The sequence below is a fragment of the Poecilia formosa genome, unplaced genomic scaffold (assembly GCF_000485575.1).
Source record: "Poecilia formosa unplaced genomic scaffold, Poecilia_formosa-5.1.2 Scaffold890, whole genome shotgun sequence".
Lineage (NCBI taxonomy): Eukaryota > Metazoa > Chordata > Actinopteri > Cyprinodontiformes > Poeciliidae > Poecilia > Poecilia formosa.
The window spans coordinates 4,376-21,514 of record NW_006800829.1 but is presented as its reverse complement, the minus strand read 5'-3'; the positions used below and the strand labels follow the sequence as shown (position 1 = coordinate 21,514).

The window sequence follows — 17,139 nt, the reverse complement described above, 5'->3', positions numbered from 1 at the left end:
GGTTCATTATTTCATTCAGCCATGTTTCTGTCAGGAATAAAACATCAATATTATGCTCAGTGATGAAATCATTAATTAATAGAGCTTTAGCACAGAGAGATCTGGTGTTTAAAAGAGCCAGTTTAAGTGACTTGGAGGCTGAAAGTTCTTCAGTCTGAGGTTTGAATTAAGACCGCTGCTTTTTGTATTTCTGTTTTTTGTAACTTTTCTTCTAGTGATCCGGACAGGTAATGTCCTGCTATGAAATATTGGGGGGCCAGACACATTCTGGTGGAAGACGGTTGTAAAGATAATGTCTGGACCCCGGTCTCAGACCTCAGAAACTCAGAGTGCTGGATCCTCAGAGGCAGGTGGCTTAGATGAAGTGAGGTCTGCTATGTTAACGCTAAGGAGAGTCGTGCCGAAGCGAACCTGTTGATCCATTCCATCCTGCTGGGTTAGGGGGTGCGTCTTCCTTTCTGACCCGGATCCTCCACCAGCATCTTCAGGCGGCTCAGGTGCAGCCCGACTCTCTTTAGTGATCGACTTCCTGGGAAACTCTGATCTTGTGAGTGAGTGTAGGAGCAGAGAGGGAGGGGGGAAGGAGGAAGGGAACCAGTTGCTCTTTCCCCCGTCGTTCTATCAGTTTGTATTGGAATAGTTTGTTCTTGATAAGCAGAGGCTTCCATCCTAATCAGACATCCCTGAGCCTGTTCTTCTGAAGCGATGGTCACATTGTTGTTCTTGTTGATAAAATGAAAATGTTTGCAGTGAGCAGTTTTATTCCATGTTTGTTCAGACTGCGTCCTCCTCTTCCTAGAGGTGAAAGCGCTGCCAGTAGATCCAGAGGTTATAGATGAAGGTCACTGAGCTGGCAGAGCAGGTTTTAATCAGCCATTTGTTTATCATGCCCAGCCTGGAGTGTTTTTCGTCTCCCCATTGAGGCGATGGAATTGGACCGCTGAGAAATAACTTCATTTTTAATTTTCCCATAGTGTCCAGAAGAATATTAAAGTCCTTTTTTAGAATCTCCGATTTTTGCTTTGCCAGATCGTTGGCTCCAACATGCACAACTAAAGTCTCCATGTTTGGCTGATCAGCGGTTAGAGAGAGTAAATCAGATACAGTGTCACCAAGAAAAGAAACTCTCACCTTGATGTGGAGTTCGCCAAAGAAAACTAATTCCACACAGGGGGTTGATGTAAATATCAATGCAGGTCAGCCTGTGTCCAGTTTGAGTTAAGAGGTCAACTTGTCTGCTGGTCCGCTCTCTCGGCTTTAAATCAACTATAAACTTGACTTTTAGGAATAAATTTGCTCCGCCAGTGAAACGCTCAGAGCAACAAAGACGCTTGTCATCTAAATGGCAAGCGGCTTTCTTAAATTAAAGAAAGTTTTTATTATTATTGTGATGATGATGATTAGCATTAGTATTATTAATCATAATTTTTCTAACTAAAACAAGCAACGGGCCTGGCGGAGGTGGGGAGTTGGGGGAGGAGTAGGAAAGCATGGCGGCCGCCAGGCTTATAATACACTGGGGGAAACCCTGAATATGAGCGATAATTAACTGGAGGTGTCTGTCCCAGAGCAGAGGGTGCAGCACAGTGAATGCAGGCCTCAAACCATCAGTCCAGATGTTCCCACTCAGCCCATGTTGGTCAAAGATTGATAGGTCTACCTTGTATGCTATGTTTTGCACCTTTATAGTCCGTGGGCCAGAGGCCAAAATTTCACATTTTGGTCCATTTCTGGGTGGCACAGTCTATCCATATTTATTTATTTATTTTTTTAAAGATGCATGTCTCTAGAATAAAATTTTTGGTATGATAGCCCTTCCAAAGTGGTAGCTGAGCCATAGTTGTCAGCTCATTAAGTTAACCCCTTTAGACAAATTCTGTTTTTTGAGATTGATGTATGTCTAGTTTAGGCTCATGATATGAGCATTTGTTAAAGGTATATAATAGTGTTTGGTGTCATCTTAAAGGGGACACTCTTGACTTTCATTTGGGGGGATGGTGTTTAGGATTTTTAGGGTGTCACTGGTGTCTAGTTTGTTAGTTATAAAAATGTTAATCAGCAATAGTCAAAATTTACACTTGCATAAACTTTAGAATACAGATTTTAAGTTTTTCATCCTGGGCTACCATTACATAGCCTACGGCAACCACATAGAAACATGACAGCGTGGGAGGAAACCACCCTCACTAAATGACCCATTCTGAGGTAAAAAAAATAAAATAAAATAAAATAAATAAAAGATATTTAGGCAACGACTGACAGCATAATTCAGATTATAGAACATTTCTGCCAACAAGATGATGACCTTAGACATATCGGTACCAAGTTATGCTTGCTGATGTTGATTTTTGTCCAGCCCACAAATGAGTTCATTAAAAATAAAATGAGTAAGATGTACTTACTTAGAAAGCTTTCAAGTCATGTTAACAACAGAAAACTACAGCGGGTTGTGTTGATGTTAAATATATTGGATAACATTTGAGTGACGGGACTGAAGTGGAAGCTTAGGAGTTATGGTTAGATTAGCATTGGAACAATTTATATACATTTAAAATTAAAAGCTGTAGCTGTATGCACTGACCCTTTTATTAGAATATCCTACCTGTTTAAAGTATTTTAAATACAGAGGCATTTGTAAGAATAAAACAATATCAGACAGGGGAAACAGGTTTTTATTGGAATTAAATTAACTAGATAAATACAGATCACCACAACTCTTTTTTGTGCATTAATACGTCGAATGACACTTTATTAAATGCAGCTCACATAGTTCGGTGGAACAATGTGTCCACCAAACTGCGCAGGTTACTGTGCACCTGAAATGATATGATTCATGTACACCAATATTATGCAACCATTTCAATTTGATGTCCATCACATTCCTAGGAAGCTGAACTCTACCGCTGACTACCTAACATGCTGGCCCATGGAGTTTCCAGAAGAGGGCAGTATGTGGAGTTTCCTTCACCTTTTCCCCACCCAGTGATTGGCTGGGGAAGAGGACTGGTTGTAAGGCAAAACCAAGACATGGAGCAGTCCATCAGGGGACTTGACTCTGGAGAATCTACCTTAGTTTTTAGTTTATGGTACTAAAAACTAATTTGTTTTAGTACCATAAACCAATTGTACTATTAGTACTAATTGTACTATTAGTACAATTGGTTTATGGTACTAAGTTTTGTTTTCACATTTGTGTTGTAGTTATATGTTGGATTGAATTAGTTGTTTAGGTTTGCTCATTGTCTGTCTTGGTCTGTTCCCCCCGTCCCCCTTGATTGTGTAGGCTAGCCTTTGTTTGTGTATAAATACCCCTTTGTGTTCATTGTGTGAAGTCGGTTCTTGTTTGTTATTAGTGGTGGGTCAGGTGACCGACACCTAACAGATACGTACTCAACTTCTGTTTGTCTATAGCTGTTCTGTTGTTACACCTATATACAGAGTCCACCCCCTCTGCTTTTACCAGAATCCAAAGTCCTATCCCAGCAGAGCAGAGTGCGACCTGCCAGTTGCAGACTGCATTGGGTATTCCCTGGTGAAGCCACGTCTCAGAGATAATCTGAACACAACAGTCCCATTGTGATTTCCAATGTTGTAGTTCCAAATAAGCCATTTCTTGCACCAAAGATATGGGATTGGAAAGATACAGGCTCAGAAGAGGTGGCTTGTGTGGTTGATTCCCCACCTTACCCATCAGTCATCAATGACTACAGACCTGTTTCCCTGACATCCAACATCATGAATGTCCTGGAGAGATTCCTGTTGTTCCACTTTACTAAGCATTCAAGCACATATCAGGACCCCCTGCAGTTTGGTTATCATCATGAAGTTGGAGTTGAAGATGCCGTCATAAACCTGCTTCAACAAACCCACTGCCATCTGGACAAAGCTGGCAGCTCTGTGAGGATCATGTTCTTTGATTTCTCCAGTGCATTTAATATAGTTCAGCCTGATTTGCTTTGTCAGAAAATTCAGAAGACCCAAGTGAAGGCCTGAACAATCACCTGGATATATGACTAGCTCACAGACCAGTTTGTGAGACTGACCAGCAACAGCAACACAGGAGCACTGCAGGGAACTGTACTCTCACCGTTCCTTTTCACTCTCTACGCTTCAGACTAATGGCACAACTCTGACTTGTCATCTACAGAAATACTCAGATGACTCTGCAGTTATTGGTTGCATCAGAGATGAACAAGAGGCTGAGAAAAGAGATCTGGTGAACTGTTTTGTGTCATGGTGTAAAAACAATGATCTCATTTTGAATACAAACAAAACAAAGGACATGACATATCTTACATGTCCCTATAGGCTTAGAAAAATTAGATATACAGTTTGTGATTCTAAAACCACAGCAAAGCAAGTTTTACAGCCCTTTTCTGAATTTCTTTGAGAGATTCCCTGTTCCTTTTTTATTTTATTTTCCATTTTTATTTTTATTTCTTTGAGTGTTTTTTTATTAATTAGTAGGACAGCTAGCTTTCAAGAATTTATCTGTTTTGTGTCTAGGGAGAACATTTAAATGTGAAAATTCTGATGCTTTCAGTATTATTGTACATTGCTTTATTTATGTGATAAAATACCTTAGATAGGAAACCTGTGGGTTCAGTTGAGTCATTGTGTAGAGGCTCTAACTCTGTATCCCTCAGCCACAATGACCTGAAGGCTGCTCTTAAAGAAGAATGGGAGCTCAAACCTCAGCAGTTTGTGAGCAGCATGCAGGTTATTTTCAACCTGCAATTGATGCTAAAGGGCACATGGCATTGTTGTTGAGACACTGCAGGAAAAATATACCCCAAAATACTGCGTTTCTAAAAAAATGTTCAGTATCTTATAAAACAACAAGCAGTCACTGTGGAACAGAGCACCATGTGATTCCAATCTGAATCACAGGGTCCCATCAATTTTTTCATAATGCTTTTTTCCCTCTTCCTCTCAGTCTTATAGCCTATATCAAATTTGGACCTATTAATTGTTTTGTAACAATCAACAAATTTCAGCTTTGCTGACAGAACTTGTCCATTATCCATTTGTTAATTTTCAAAACTGCACCTCTGTTTTCAGTTTAGTTCACTGCAGATTCTCAGAAAGCTCACAAAACAAGTGGTGCCAATTTCTAACTGTGAGACCAACCCATTGTGGTCATTTTTATGTGAAGTTATTCAGTTTTTTGGGGAACAATTTTTGTAATTTGACATTTGGCCAACCATATATTCTCCTTGAATGTTACGGTTTTTTTATACTGTTAATTAGTTCATCAGTTTATGGTAACTAAAAATGTTCTTAGATAAAAAAATAAAATAAAAAAAATAAAACAGAGGAAAAAAACATTGACCAACAACAATACAAAGCAAAATGATATCATGGATAGTATTTATCAATCTAAAAATCAAGCAAAATAAAAACAGAAGTAAATTGAAACGTACATTAAAAGTACAATTACAGTATTTGTACTTGTCAGAAGTATAAGTGTAATTAAATTTGTAATTATTTTTTCATTAACCACAGCAGATCATTGCAACTAAAATCTATACATGATAATTCATTTGCATGCTCTAGTAAAATTCTAACAGTACTCCCAGTAAAGCCATACTGCAGGTCCAAAGCATTCCAAACTGTAACGGACTTTCAGAGCCATTTAGTAGGTACTCAACTCGAGACCAAGATCCATTATTAGGCAAAGGATGTACACCTAAAGTCCAGCACATCAGGTTGTAGACATCCACTGATCTAATTGGAGCTGCTCGAACATTCTTCTTGAAGTCTGGGTAGACAAAGAAAATATATTTAGGTCTGTACTTTATATTTTCTCATTCCAGTTTGAACACAATTTCATAAAAACCTGACAAAGCACCAACACACATTTCCTGTTCCAAATATACATCTTGTATTTTTTTGTAATTCTTTTTATTGATTTTACAGATTTCCAACATGAAAATACCACACCACAGTCACCTCCCAAACAAACACACAACAGTGGGAGGACATAAGATAACAGGTGGTATTCCATAGCATATCCATAAAATACTGTGTATTATTTAAATTTATCCATCAAGCTAGTAATGGTTGTCAAATATCATAAAATAGATTTCTTGGTTGGTCAAGGTAAATCAGACTTTCTCCAGATTGTTATGAATATATGATTTTTTTCTCCTTCTCTTATCTGCTCACATGCACACTGCTGCACGCTTACATAGCCATAACATATAAAACTGATGACAGTCACACATAAACAAAACTGATCAAAGCAGGCCGATGCCTCTTAGAGTGGATGCAGAATGAGGAAAAAATAAAAGCAGATCTTGTGTTACAATCTTTAAGGTGTGCTGGGTGGAGCCCAACTGGACAGTGAATGTCACTCTGTATCTATTTCTTTTATATTACTTGTAACATTTTATCATTTTTGGCATTAAAAATTGTTTTATACTTAAACAAATCCCATTGTTTCTCAATGTAGTGTCTCTGAGGGGTAATGGTCTGGTCCCAGAATTGTTCAACAGACCTGGTTGTTGCATGGAACAGAAAAAGGGAACAACACAACAACTGGGGGCGTGTCCATAATAATTTACACAAGTTACAGTTTTCTAAAGCTATCAAAAGAAATAACCACCAGACCTTTACCTTTTTTTCTGGAGGTTACAAGAATTTAAGGATACTCTAAACTACACCAAAATAGTTTTACTTGATTTAAATGTATTTTCTATTTTCAAACTATTTTCAAACTGCAAGCATTAGTAAACAAATCTGAAATGGTATATAAGTAATGACTCATTTTTGAATTTTATTTAGATATATGATTGAAAAACTGAACATTTAAGGCTCTTAACTTAATGTTGTTCTTGACTTGTGATAAGTTAGAGTAACCCAAGATTTCCTAAACTTTTCTAGAGGAGAACCAGTCACAACTCTGAGTTGTTACTGGCTATTACTAGTATTTGGGTCCACTGGACCCTAATATGAAATAGTTTGTAAATGGGTTGAGACATTTACAAACCATCTGAATCGACACCTTTGGTAGAGAGAAGCTGTGGTTTTACTTTGAGGGATTTCTGAAAGCAGATGTTGAAGTCCATATGCCGTGGTCCTGGGTGAGGGTCAGAATGCAGATGGAATGGTAATCAAGAGTTTTGCTTTTTGGCTTGGCTCTTTTTTTGTGTGTGCTGGGATTTCAGCAGAAAAAGCCCAAGTCAGTCTGTCCATCTCCCACTTTATTCTACCATCACTCATAAACAAAAAGATGGAGCAGTCAACTTTTCTTAAAGGAGCTAACTGTCATCCCAATCCCAAAGAGTTATTTTTTTATCTTATGTTATAGGAAATCTTGTATTTTTGTCTCTTTTTGGCAAATGTATCTTTTGTTACTGTTACACACTAGATGTTAAAAGTGGTGTAAAAAGGTGTTACTAGATCACGAGTAAAACAAAATACCATAGTAACATTTGAAATTAATTTACCTGGTCCTACCGCCAAGAAAAAGCCTCTCATGTCAAGGAACTCATTATCATAACCATGCCAGCCATTTTGCCAAGCTGATGCCTCCCCAGAGTCATTTTTCCAGTAGGGTAATGTTGTCTTGTTCTGCAGAGAACACCAATAAATACTGATGACATGAGACATAACATGCTTTCACACAAAGTAAACAGCATGTTACGTAATATTATTGACAGAATGTATGTACTGAATACATAATACCAGTGTTTACTGAAAAAAATTATGAACAAGATGCTTCAGTCTTGCCAACATATTTTAAAAATTAAATCAGACCAAACCTCTCTTAAGTTTAGCCTTTTTTTTCTTTTCTTTTTTATTAATTTTAGATCAGTTACAAAACAAAGAACAAAAGAAAATTCTGTGCTGCCTCCAACATACACACACAAAAGAAACAAAAAACAAAACTATAACAAAATACCCACGTGAATAAGAGATAAGGAGTTATTAGTCTCTTCCTCCAGTTCACGTCACCTCACAACCAAAGGGGAAAAAAAACACTCCAGAAAGAATAAATAAAGCAGTAAAACAAAAATAATAAAAAACTAAAATCTTAGGGATTAAGTAGGAAAGACTCAAGTGGACCCCAAAGCTTCAAAAATATGTCCGATTTGTGGTTAAGATCATGAGTCAGTTTTTCCAAAAGAAGGATGACGCATATCTGTGTAATCCACAAATTCACTGTGAATGTGCATCCAAATGGTTAGGGGTATCATTTCAGTTTTTTAACTAAAACATACAGATTCTGTTCATTACTGTCATGGACAGAATTTCTAGGTGCAGCCGAGGTGTTGAGGGGATCCGTTTTGGTGCCCTTAGGATCGCGTCTCTGCTTTTTGTGGATGATGTGGTGCTATTGGCTTCATCAGGTCGTGATCTGCAGCTCTCACTGGAGCGGTTTGCAGCCGAGTGAGAAGCGGCCAGGATGAGGCCATGGTCTTGAGCCGGAAAAAGGTAGAGTGGCCTGGGAACGCCTTGGGGTTCTCCAGGAGGAGCTGGAACAAGTGAACGGGAAGAGGGAAGCTTGGGCCTCCCTTCTTAGGCTGCTAACGCCACAACCTGACTACGGATAAGCGGAAGAAGATGGATGGATGGATGGATGGATGGATGGATGGATGGATGGATGTTAACAAGGGGATGCATTTTTTTGGCAAAGTAAATTATTAGTTTGCTAATATCTGCATGCAATGTGTATTTTACCCAAATATTATCTTATCGATATGAAACTCATACCAGCAGTCAATGGACTGAAACACAGAAGCTGTCTCTTCCCTGTCCATTTTCAGATGTGTGATGTAAGATCTATCTATTAGCTATTAGCATTAGCTCCAGTTCGCATTCCAGACCAGATGGTGGCGGTAATGCACACTTTCAGTTTTTTTTAAAAAGTTCTATAAAAAGAACAGCTGTAAAGCTGGTGTTATGGCGAGAAACGCATCCCTGCTGAGAATGTCCCCTGTCCCAAAACTCGCGCTCCCTTCCTCGTTCCGCCCTTGTCCTTCAAATGCTCCTTTATCCTGAAGGTTAGAGGTCGGAGTGTGTCCAACATTCTCCACATCCACCCTTCACTCTGCCCATTTTGGGTCCTATTTCCGCCCTTACACAAAGTCCGCATTTTTATGGACTTCGGCGAAGTGAATTACCCACAATTCATTGCTGCATGTGACGTTTTGAGTTAAAAGGCGGCTTCATGGCAATGTTTTGTTTTTTTCAAGTCTTTATTGAAAATTAAAAGAAAATAGCATGACAAGGCACACGATAATAAAAAGTTTGATATGATAAACTGAGCAGAAAAAAGAAGAAATAAAGAATAGTCACAAACTAACTGTGAGGAAAGAAAAACAAAATGTCATAAATGCAAGACATTCTTCAATTAAGATATTAAAATATTAGTATAAACATTGGGCTTTTATGATGTTGCAATATTTAAAGGTTGCAAAGGTTAAAATTATTTTGCATTAAAAAATTGAGGTGATTTTTAGAAAGTAATGTTTGCAAATAAAACTTAGCCAGAGGATTAAATATATCATAAATTAACTGTTCATCCCCTGTTAGAAGACCAAATTTTATTATATTAAAACTTAAAGATGGAATAGATTTCTTGTAGAATATCCACTTTTAAAAATCTTTCTAAAAACATTAATGAAGCTGCGGTTGAAAAAAGTGCATCGTCTCAAAATCTTAGCCACAAAACGCAAAGGAACTGATATTTATTTTGAATTTCTTTTGCATAAAGTCATTATAGGGAAAACTTTATACTTAATAAGGAAATTAATACCTTAAGTTTTTTGTGGGAGGGGAATAGAAAGCTCATCTGGTTCTTATTTTTTGTGATATCATTGTGATTTTTAAACAATCGTTTTCTTCTCAGGGTCGAGGGGAAGAAAATTGATGTCAGAGTTCCTTATGAATTTCTTGCAACATTTTTGGTCTATAAAGTCACAACATTCATAGTTTCTTTAAAAATGACATTTTAGTTCCATTAGTCTTTCTTTTTTCAAATGTAGCATCTGGCATTTTTTTTATATATGCCATATGTTTGTCCTTAACTTGATCTTTGTTGGCACATTAGCTCCACTTTATACCAAACTAACTTTTGAGTAAACATAAATCGTGTCTCTAATTAGTCAAATGGCAGACTGTTAAATTGATTATTAGTACATTCTAATATGTATTTTTTGCCATCTTGGAGATATGGCAAAGTTCATTGAGGAAGCTAAAATATTTTCAAAGTAAAGTATTGAAATAATTTTTGTTTCACTCTACTGAAAATGTGTGATTACATACAATTTTCTGTTTTCAACAAGTCATAACAAAAATGCATATCTCCAACAAATATCTCCACCAATGACTTAGAAAAGCAAAAATACATTTACTGTACATTTAAAATAATTTGTTTTGTTGTAGTTGTACTTTTTAGCAGCACAAATGCCTAAACAATGACCAGTCACAGCATTTTGGATGTTGAAGTTACGACACAGGAGTGTTCTGTCCCAATTCTCACATTTTTACACGCTTGTAAACCTACGTACTCGAACCCTTATGTGCACTTGACTGAATCCACACTTCACAGAGGGGTGCAGGGTGAGCACTGAGCATTAGGACCGGGCCTTGCAGGTCCTGTCGCGGGAAGGCGCATCGCTCTAAACTCTTGCATATTGATGAGAAAACAGACTGAAATATGACCAAAGAGGCAACTTTTAAAGATATTCATAACATTATTGTGTTTCTTAACCATATAAGCTCTAAAACGGTAGGTTTTATTTCACAGATGAATTGAAATAAATACGGTTTTGACACCTTTATTGAGACATACGAGTTGAACGTTGCAATTTCCCGCTTTTTCTTTTAACACTGTTACGGCCTGGGTCCTGCAACCCAGGCCTTGAGGGCCTGGGTTGCAGGACTTGCCTGTCTTTGTGCTCCTCCCCTTTACAGGTGCTGCTGATTTGTTCATTTGGAGCGCAGAGTACTTGAACCTGCCTGTCTCCGTCTTCTGGGTCGCCTTCAGCGTCCACTCTGCCGATTGACGCTTGTGGTGTTTGGTGGCCAGGCCTCAGCTCCCCTCCTGTTGCACTTTTGAGTTTGTCTTTGTTTTGGCACCTCAACACTTCCATATGCACTCATACAACACATCCAAGCATTTGCTTTACACTACTGATACTGATATCCACAATCTATTGTTGTTTTTGTTAATATTCATTTGTATGCACTTTAACCACGGCATGGTTTCACGTTTTTGTTATGACCTTGAGCCAGTCGTAACACACAATAATAGCTTAACGCATGAGAAAACAGAGCCCCATTATGAAGAAAATGTGATATCAACCTTCAATGTCTAGTAGTGTATGAATGTAGGAGGGGATGTATTTGAATTTCAGAGCCTGCCAATATCTGCATCCCCCGTCTATTGTCCTATTGATGTGAAACTTATACCAGTAGCTCAGAGAACAAGTGTGATCATGTAGAAAAGGTTATTTCACTCTTTGCTCTTTGTTTCTTTGAATTTGGAGGGGGATGCAGTTTTTGGCAATATGGGATTGAGCCTGCCGATATTTGCATGCCCCATCTATTTTCCCCAAATATTGTCTTATTGATATGAAACTTATACTAGTAACTTGGAGAATAAGTGTGACTATGTACAAAAATTAAATCCCTCTTAACTCTTTATTTTATACATTCTAAAGATATTTTAAATGTAATTCGATCACAAAAATAGTATACTTAAGATATACTAACCAAGCATGTTTATATTAGACAAGAAGCCACATACTTATACAAAGAATACCGTTAGTTGTTCCAAAAAAGCACATTATAGTACACTTAGTACACTTTAAATAGTGATTTACTACAATTGAATTACTACTAAAATACACCAAGTAAAAAATTAGTTGTTCCAAAATAACACATTAAAGTATCCTGACGGTTAGTCTGGCTTCAAGTATGCTGAAGTTTAACATGCTTAGTATATTTATTTTTTACCTGGGCAGTTACAGTTTTTTATTTTGCAATTGCAAATGAGCAATTTTGTAAGTAAATACATTGAATTTAAGGTGATGTTGTTTTTTTACTCTGATATTTCTTTTACTTTGTAACTAAACTATTAGCTGCAAAATCATGTTCTATTCTCAAAGGCAAATACTCTAAAAAAGATGAGATGACAAATAAAAAATTACATATGTTGATATAATGCTATTTCATACCTTAGTGATAAACCAGCCTGGTTCAGCAACCAAAGTGAGAGAGGAAACAAACTTCCCTTTTTTGTAAAGGAACCGTTCAGGGATTTCCTGCCTGGAATAGACTCGCATGTTATGGACCTGGCTCAAGGCAGAATAGACCTGATAATACACACAAACAGAAACATTCACAACTTCAAAAAACTAATTTTATAAAGCAACTCCGAAATGGCTACTAATTAGCAATCAGAAATGTCATCATAGGCGTAGGAACCAGGTGGGACGGAGGGGACGTGTCCCCCCATATTAGAGACAGGTGCATTTGTTCCACCCAAGAAATTCACCACAGTTGCGAAAACTATTTGATTTTGACATTTTTTATTTTGAAGGTGCAACGCTCCACAGAGGCAGGAGACATCAACGAGTCAGAAACTCCTTTGCATGAGGTAAAACGGTCTGTCGAGAACGTTGCCATGAATAAAAAAATATTTGGAAATAAAACTACTCTGAATTAATATTTTTTTTAAATTTAACATTGAGCAAATTCTAGTATTTTAAAGACTAAAATGAGAAAGTTAACATAAATAAATAACATGAATGCAAACTAACAAATTTAGGCAAAAGAAAATCTTTTTTTTTTTTAATACAAGAGGCTGAGGAACAGTTTCTTCCCTTCAGCCGTCAAACTACTGAACTCAGGCTGCACTAAGTACAGCTTCACCTCAGAGATTATTTACACACAGACACAGAAACTACATATATATCACTTAAATTACTCTATTGTTCATTGTTTATTTATCGATTTTTTTGTGTAGTAAATTCTTAATCTGGGACCTGAGTACAAATTTCATACCACAAATGATCAAGGTGGTATGACAAGAAAAAAAAATCCTTGAATCCTTGAAAAGTCCTGAGAACAGAACCAGAATTCTTAATTCCTCCTTGTCTGCCTGTCAATTCTGATGGATTTGTAGAGTAAGTTAATTTGTATGTTTGTCATGTATTTTCCATGACAAACATAAAATCCAACAATAAAATTGTTGGATTTTATTTTAGAACAAAACATTGGTTTAAATTTGATTCATCTTTGTTCCTGATATGTTTGTTGTGGTCCTTATTTTTATGACACTGTGTAAGCTAATGTTCTCTATCAAAGCTCTGAGGCAACAAAATTGCAACATTTATGTATAGTTTTATTATTAAAACATGTGAGTAAAGAAAAAAGTGACACAGGATTACCTTTTGGTATGTGGTATTTTTAGGCCACAGGCTGACTACTGGTCCTCTATCCATCATCTTCACAATGTCTGACATGTCTATATATTTGTCCAATTCTATCACCTTCTCCATCCACTGGATCTTTGTCATACCATGGTCTGAAAATAACATCACATTTAGCTGATTCTCCAGGTTGCTGTCCTGAAAGAAAATAAGCAACACAAAATTAACACACACACACACACACACACACACACACACACACACACACACTTATTTCGCTTGTGAAATCAGTATAGCTGAATGTGTTTTTAACATTCATATCAACATGAAACTCAAACCAGATGCCTGTAAGAGCCCCAGTGGTTCCCAGACAGAAATTAATTAAAGCAAGTTAATTTCTTAAATGAAGTGGCATAGTACAGGGAGTGAGTTTTGAAAGCATAAAGACTGTGTAAAAAGGCCTAAAACCAGCTAGTTTAACAATAAAGGCTTGTAAAAAGGTTCATAATTTCCAAGTCCTTGTGCAATGCATGTGTGCAGTTTCTCAATAAGATCTAAGTCTGGAAGTTATTACCAAAAAAGTATTTTCCACAAACTATGCAAGACATTATTTTAAGTTTGTTCAACACTTTTTAGTGTTTGTACATCATCTGTGGACAATTTTGATGTTGTGCCGGGGCTTTAGTGCATTCCTTTTGACTTATTACAGAAAAAAAATATGTAGAACAGGGAGAAATCTTCATTTTAAACATTTCAGTTCATGTGTCTGAACTGAAGTGAACAGTCTTGACACTAGACTTACCAAAAAGAAGCATACATCAAGTACATAGATATACATACAAAGGTAAAAATCTGCAAAAGCAATAGTGATGTTATTACCTTGATTTTTTGGTTTAGGATCTGCATGGTGAGATCGAGGTGTTGCACAGCAGTTTTGACCTGAAGAGACTCTGGGCCAAAGTGATGTCCTTCCACATCTATTTTCTCATAGTAAACAGCTGCCATGTCTGCTTTTCCTGAACTACAAAAACAAACAAAGGCATATTATAACAAATCTCTAACCAATAGTATTGAAAAAATGTATATTAAAACAAATGAAGCAAAACATAAAGAGCCTCAAGCATGTGCAGAGGAGGGTGGGGCTGGGGGCTTGAGACCCTGCCCCTTTTATCCTTGATGCCCCAAGTGCCCTTTTTGAGGGGTTTTTACCCCCTCCCAATTTTCTCCTTGTTTTTCACATTTTTTTATCTGTGCGTCAGGAGACCTGCTTGTGCCCCTCAACAATAATATTTAGCTAAATATAACAATTTATCATTAGTCCGGCAACCCTTGGTCTAATAATAAAGGGGTGGCGTTGGGGGGGGAGGGGTTCGGGTCAAGAATACTTTATTTTCAACATACACACTTGTCTGTGAATAAAGATGTAGGTCTGATGTTGAAGTTAGAAAAACTATTTCTATTTATTTTTCTAATTGTCCTTGTAAATGCAGCATTTCTGTGTTTTCAGGCCCCAAACAGAAATGGTTCAGCTGCAGAGAAAACTTTGGACTTTAATTTCATCATTCTGCCCCAGTGCTGGACTAAATGCCCAACAAAGTTATTCGTTGTGTTGACTTTTTGGGAATTTGTAAGACTTGATTGAACTTGCATTTGTAAATAATCAATTTTAAAAAAGGAGAGGAGAAAAAGGCAGGAGTATGGGACTGAAGCCACAGAAAAAAAATATATTTGCAGTGACTTTGGAGTTGGGAATAATAATTTACACATTGCATTTAAGTCATATATTGAATTCCATCAAAAATATACACATTTTACGCAAATTATGTGTGTGTGAAAAAAACAAAACCACACACACACACACACACACACACACGCACACACACACACACACACATCTCCATCCTCACCTCCTCTATCACCATAAGGTACCCAGGGGCCACAACCAGTGACAGACAGACCAAATCGCATTGTGTGCCTCTAATAAGGTGACCGGCTACAACCGCCAACCTTTAAAGGGCCAGTACTCCATCAGAATTCTAGATACATTGTATATTTTAGTTTTTCATGTTTTATTTATTATTGTTTATTTACTTTTGTGCCATTACATCAAAGCAATTTCCTAGACTGTAAACATGTTTATTGGCTATGGCAATAAAATGATTCTGATAAATTTCTTTATAAGATTTTTATTTAGTGTTGACACAATAAATTGCAATTAAAGTTTGAAAACCCTTAAACCTGTAGAATCCATATTATTTTTACTAAACTATCCACTGTTTTCTTTTTCAATAAAGGTGTATTGATGAATAGCAATACATCAATAATGTGGCCAGCAGGACAGGGACCCTGGGAAACTGCATGTGCATGCTAAGAGTATTTTTCTTTTTGTTAATAAATCACACAATTAAACAAAAAAAAAGTGAACCTTTTTTACAAGTGAGTATTACATGTGTTGCCAAAGTCTTATAGATTTTATTTTATAATATCTTTATAAGATATTATGTTTGAAAAAAAAGTCTTCTTACCTCAAGGCAGCAAGTGAACTGGTTATCGAATGTATAAGATCTTCTTCTGATGGACTGGTAACATATTCTTTGCAGAATTCTGGACGGACATTTAGAATTTCCACTTCACAGCCTAAAAACAAGTATAGGAAATCATTGTGCCTGTTATCTGTTACCTGCAGATGCATTAACAAATAACTAATATCACAGTTCAGATGAGTACGATTAGACTTGGATTTACTTTAACCTGAAATATATCATAGGTTTGACCTTCTTTGAATCTTTGTTGTCTCCATAACAAACACAATTTTATTTCTATTCATGTGTTGCATTCAACAGGTCCATGATAAATTGACCTGTTGAGTTAAAAGGTCAATTTGACTCAACAAATTGACCTGCTGACAGGGGCATTTGTATTGTGGCAATACAAATGCCCCAATACATTTCAGCCCCAATACATTGGGACTGAAATGTATTTAAGCCCCAAATTGATCATACATCTGGCAGATTTAGTTTTAAAGTAAGTTTAATTGGACCAACATGTTTCTTCTGACAAGTTCTAACGTTTTGATCAGCAAAGCCAGAATTCAGAGTAGGATGTAATATGGAGATTGTGAATGGAGGTAAACAATAGAGTAACAATAGAGAGGCCTGCTGTGCCAAAGCAGAAGTCACATCAATAGGAGTTTTATTTTGTATGTTTGAGCTGCTTAGTAGGCCCAAGCAGAGGAAGCGCTGCGAAGGCCTATTATTTCAGCTCATTTTGTTGTTCTTTTCTGCCCAAAATTTCAAATTTGGGGGCTTAAACATTTTCAAAAACTCACCAAACTTTGCCCAAAATTGTCCCCTGCATGAGATGAACTAATTTTAATGAAATCACAAGTGGGCTTGGCAGACTGCGCCCCCAACATGTACATAGTATGTAGATAGATCGCCTGAAAGAAGAAAAAAAAAAGCCTCTTGAAGGTATGCCCAATGTAGAGAGAGGTGTCCATTTTGGGTCAAAGAATTTTTTTTTTTTTGCCATTTCTCATGTTAACACCTTGAACTTTGGTGAGTATCTCCTAGGGATTTCAAGTTATCAGCCTCATATTTGGTCAGTATGCGTTTAAGGGATGGAGGATTAAACATTATCAAGATTGTGACTTTTTGAGCATCTTTAGGGGACGTGGCCAAATTAAGACGATCTTATGTCAGAAGAAAGAAAATAAGTTGACCTGACTTGCTTTAAAGCACATGGGGCCTCATGC

At 37.0% G+C, this 17,139-nt stretch overlaps 1 protein-coding gene across 3 annotated transcripts; it reads right to left on the bottom strand.

The window, feature by feature from the left end:
- Positions 1-3,181: 3,181 nt before the first annotated feature.
- enpp6 (ectonucleotide pyrophosphatase/phosphodiesterase 6) lies at positions 3,182-17,133 on the bottom strand. 3 transcript variants are annotated; one of them, XM_007543728.2, is made up of 7 exons: positions 16,714-17,133; positions 15,911-16,022; positions 14,265-14,406; positions 13,404-13,583; positions 12,189-12,326; positions 7,452-7,575; positions 3,815-5,761 (listed from the first exon to the last, which is right to left on the bottom strand). In XM_007543728.2, exons 3-7 carry the CDS (start codon positions 14,388-14,390, stop codon positions 5,553-5,555), a joined length of 777 nt encoding a protein of 258 aa, XP_007543790.1. In that variant the 5' UTR covers positions 14,391-14,406; positions 15,911-16,022; positions 16,714-17,133; the 3' UTR covers positions 3,815-5,552. The 3 variants fall into 3 exon arrangements, with proteins under 3 accessions (XP_007543789.1, XP_007543790.1, XP_016522556.1); XM_007543727.2 differs by lacking the exon at positions 16,714-17,133 and having other exon boundaries at positions 3,182-5,761; positions 15,911-16,677; XM_016667070.1 differs by lacking the exons at positions 12,189-12,326; positions 16,714-17,133 and having other exon boundaries at positions 15,911-16,681.
- Between the last annotated feature and the right edge of the window lie 6 nt (positions 17,134-17,139).

Coding starts and splice junctions, on each gene's coding strand:
- enpp6 (XM_007543727.2), bottom strand. CDS start 16,077: ATGCATCTGCAGGTAACAGATAACAGGCACAATGATTTCCTATACTTG. Junction 13,584..14,264: donor TCCTAAACCAAAAAATCAAG/GTAATAACATCA, acceptor ATTTTCTTTCAG/GACAGCAACCTGGAGAATCA. Junction 12,327..13,403: donor AAAATACCACATACCAAAAG/GTAATCCTGTGT, acceptor GTGTATTATCAG/GTCTATTCTGCCTTGAGCCA.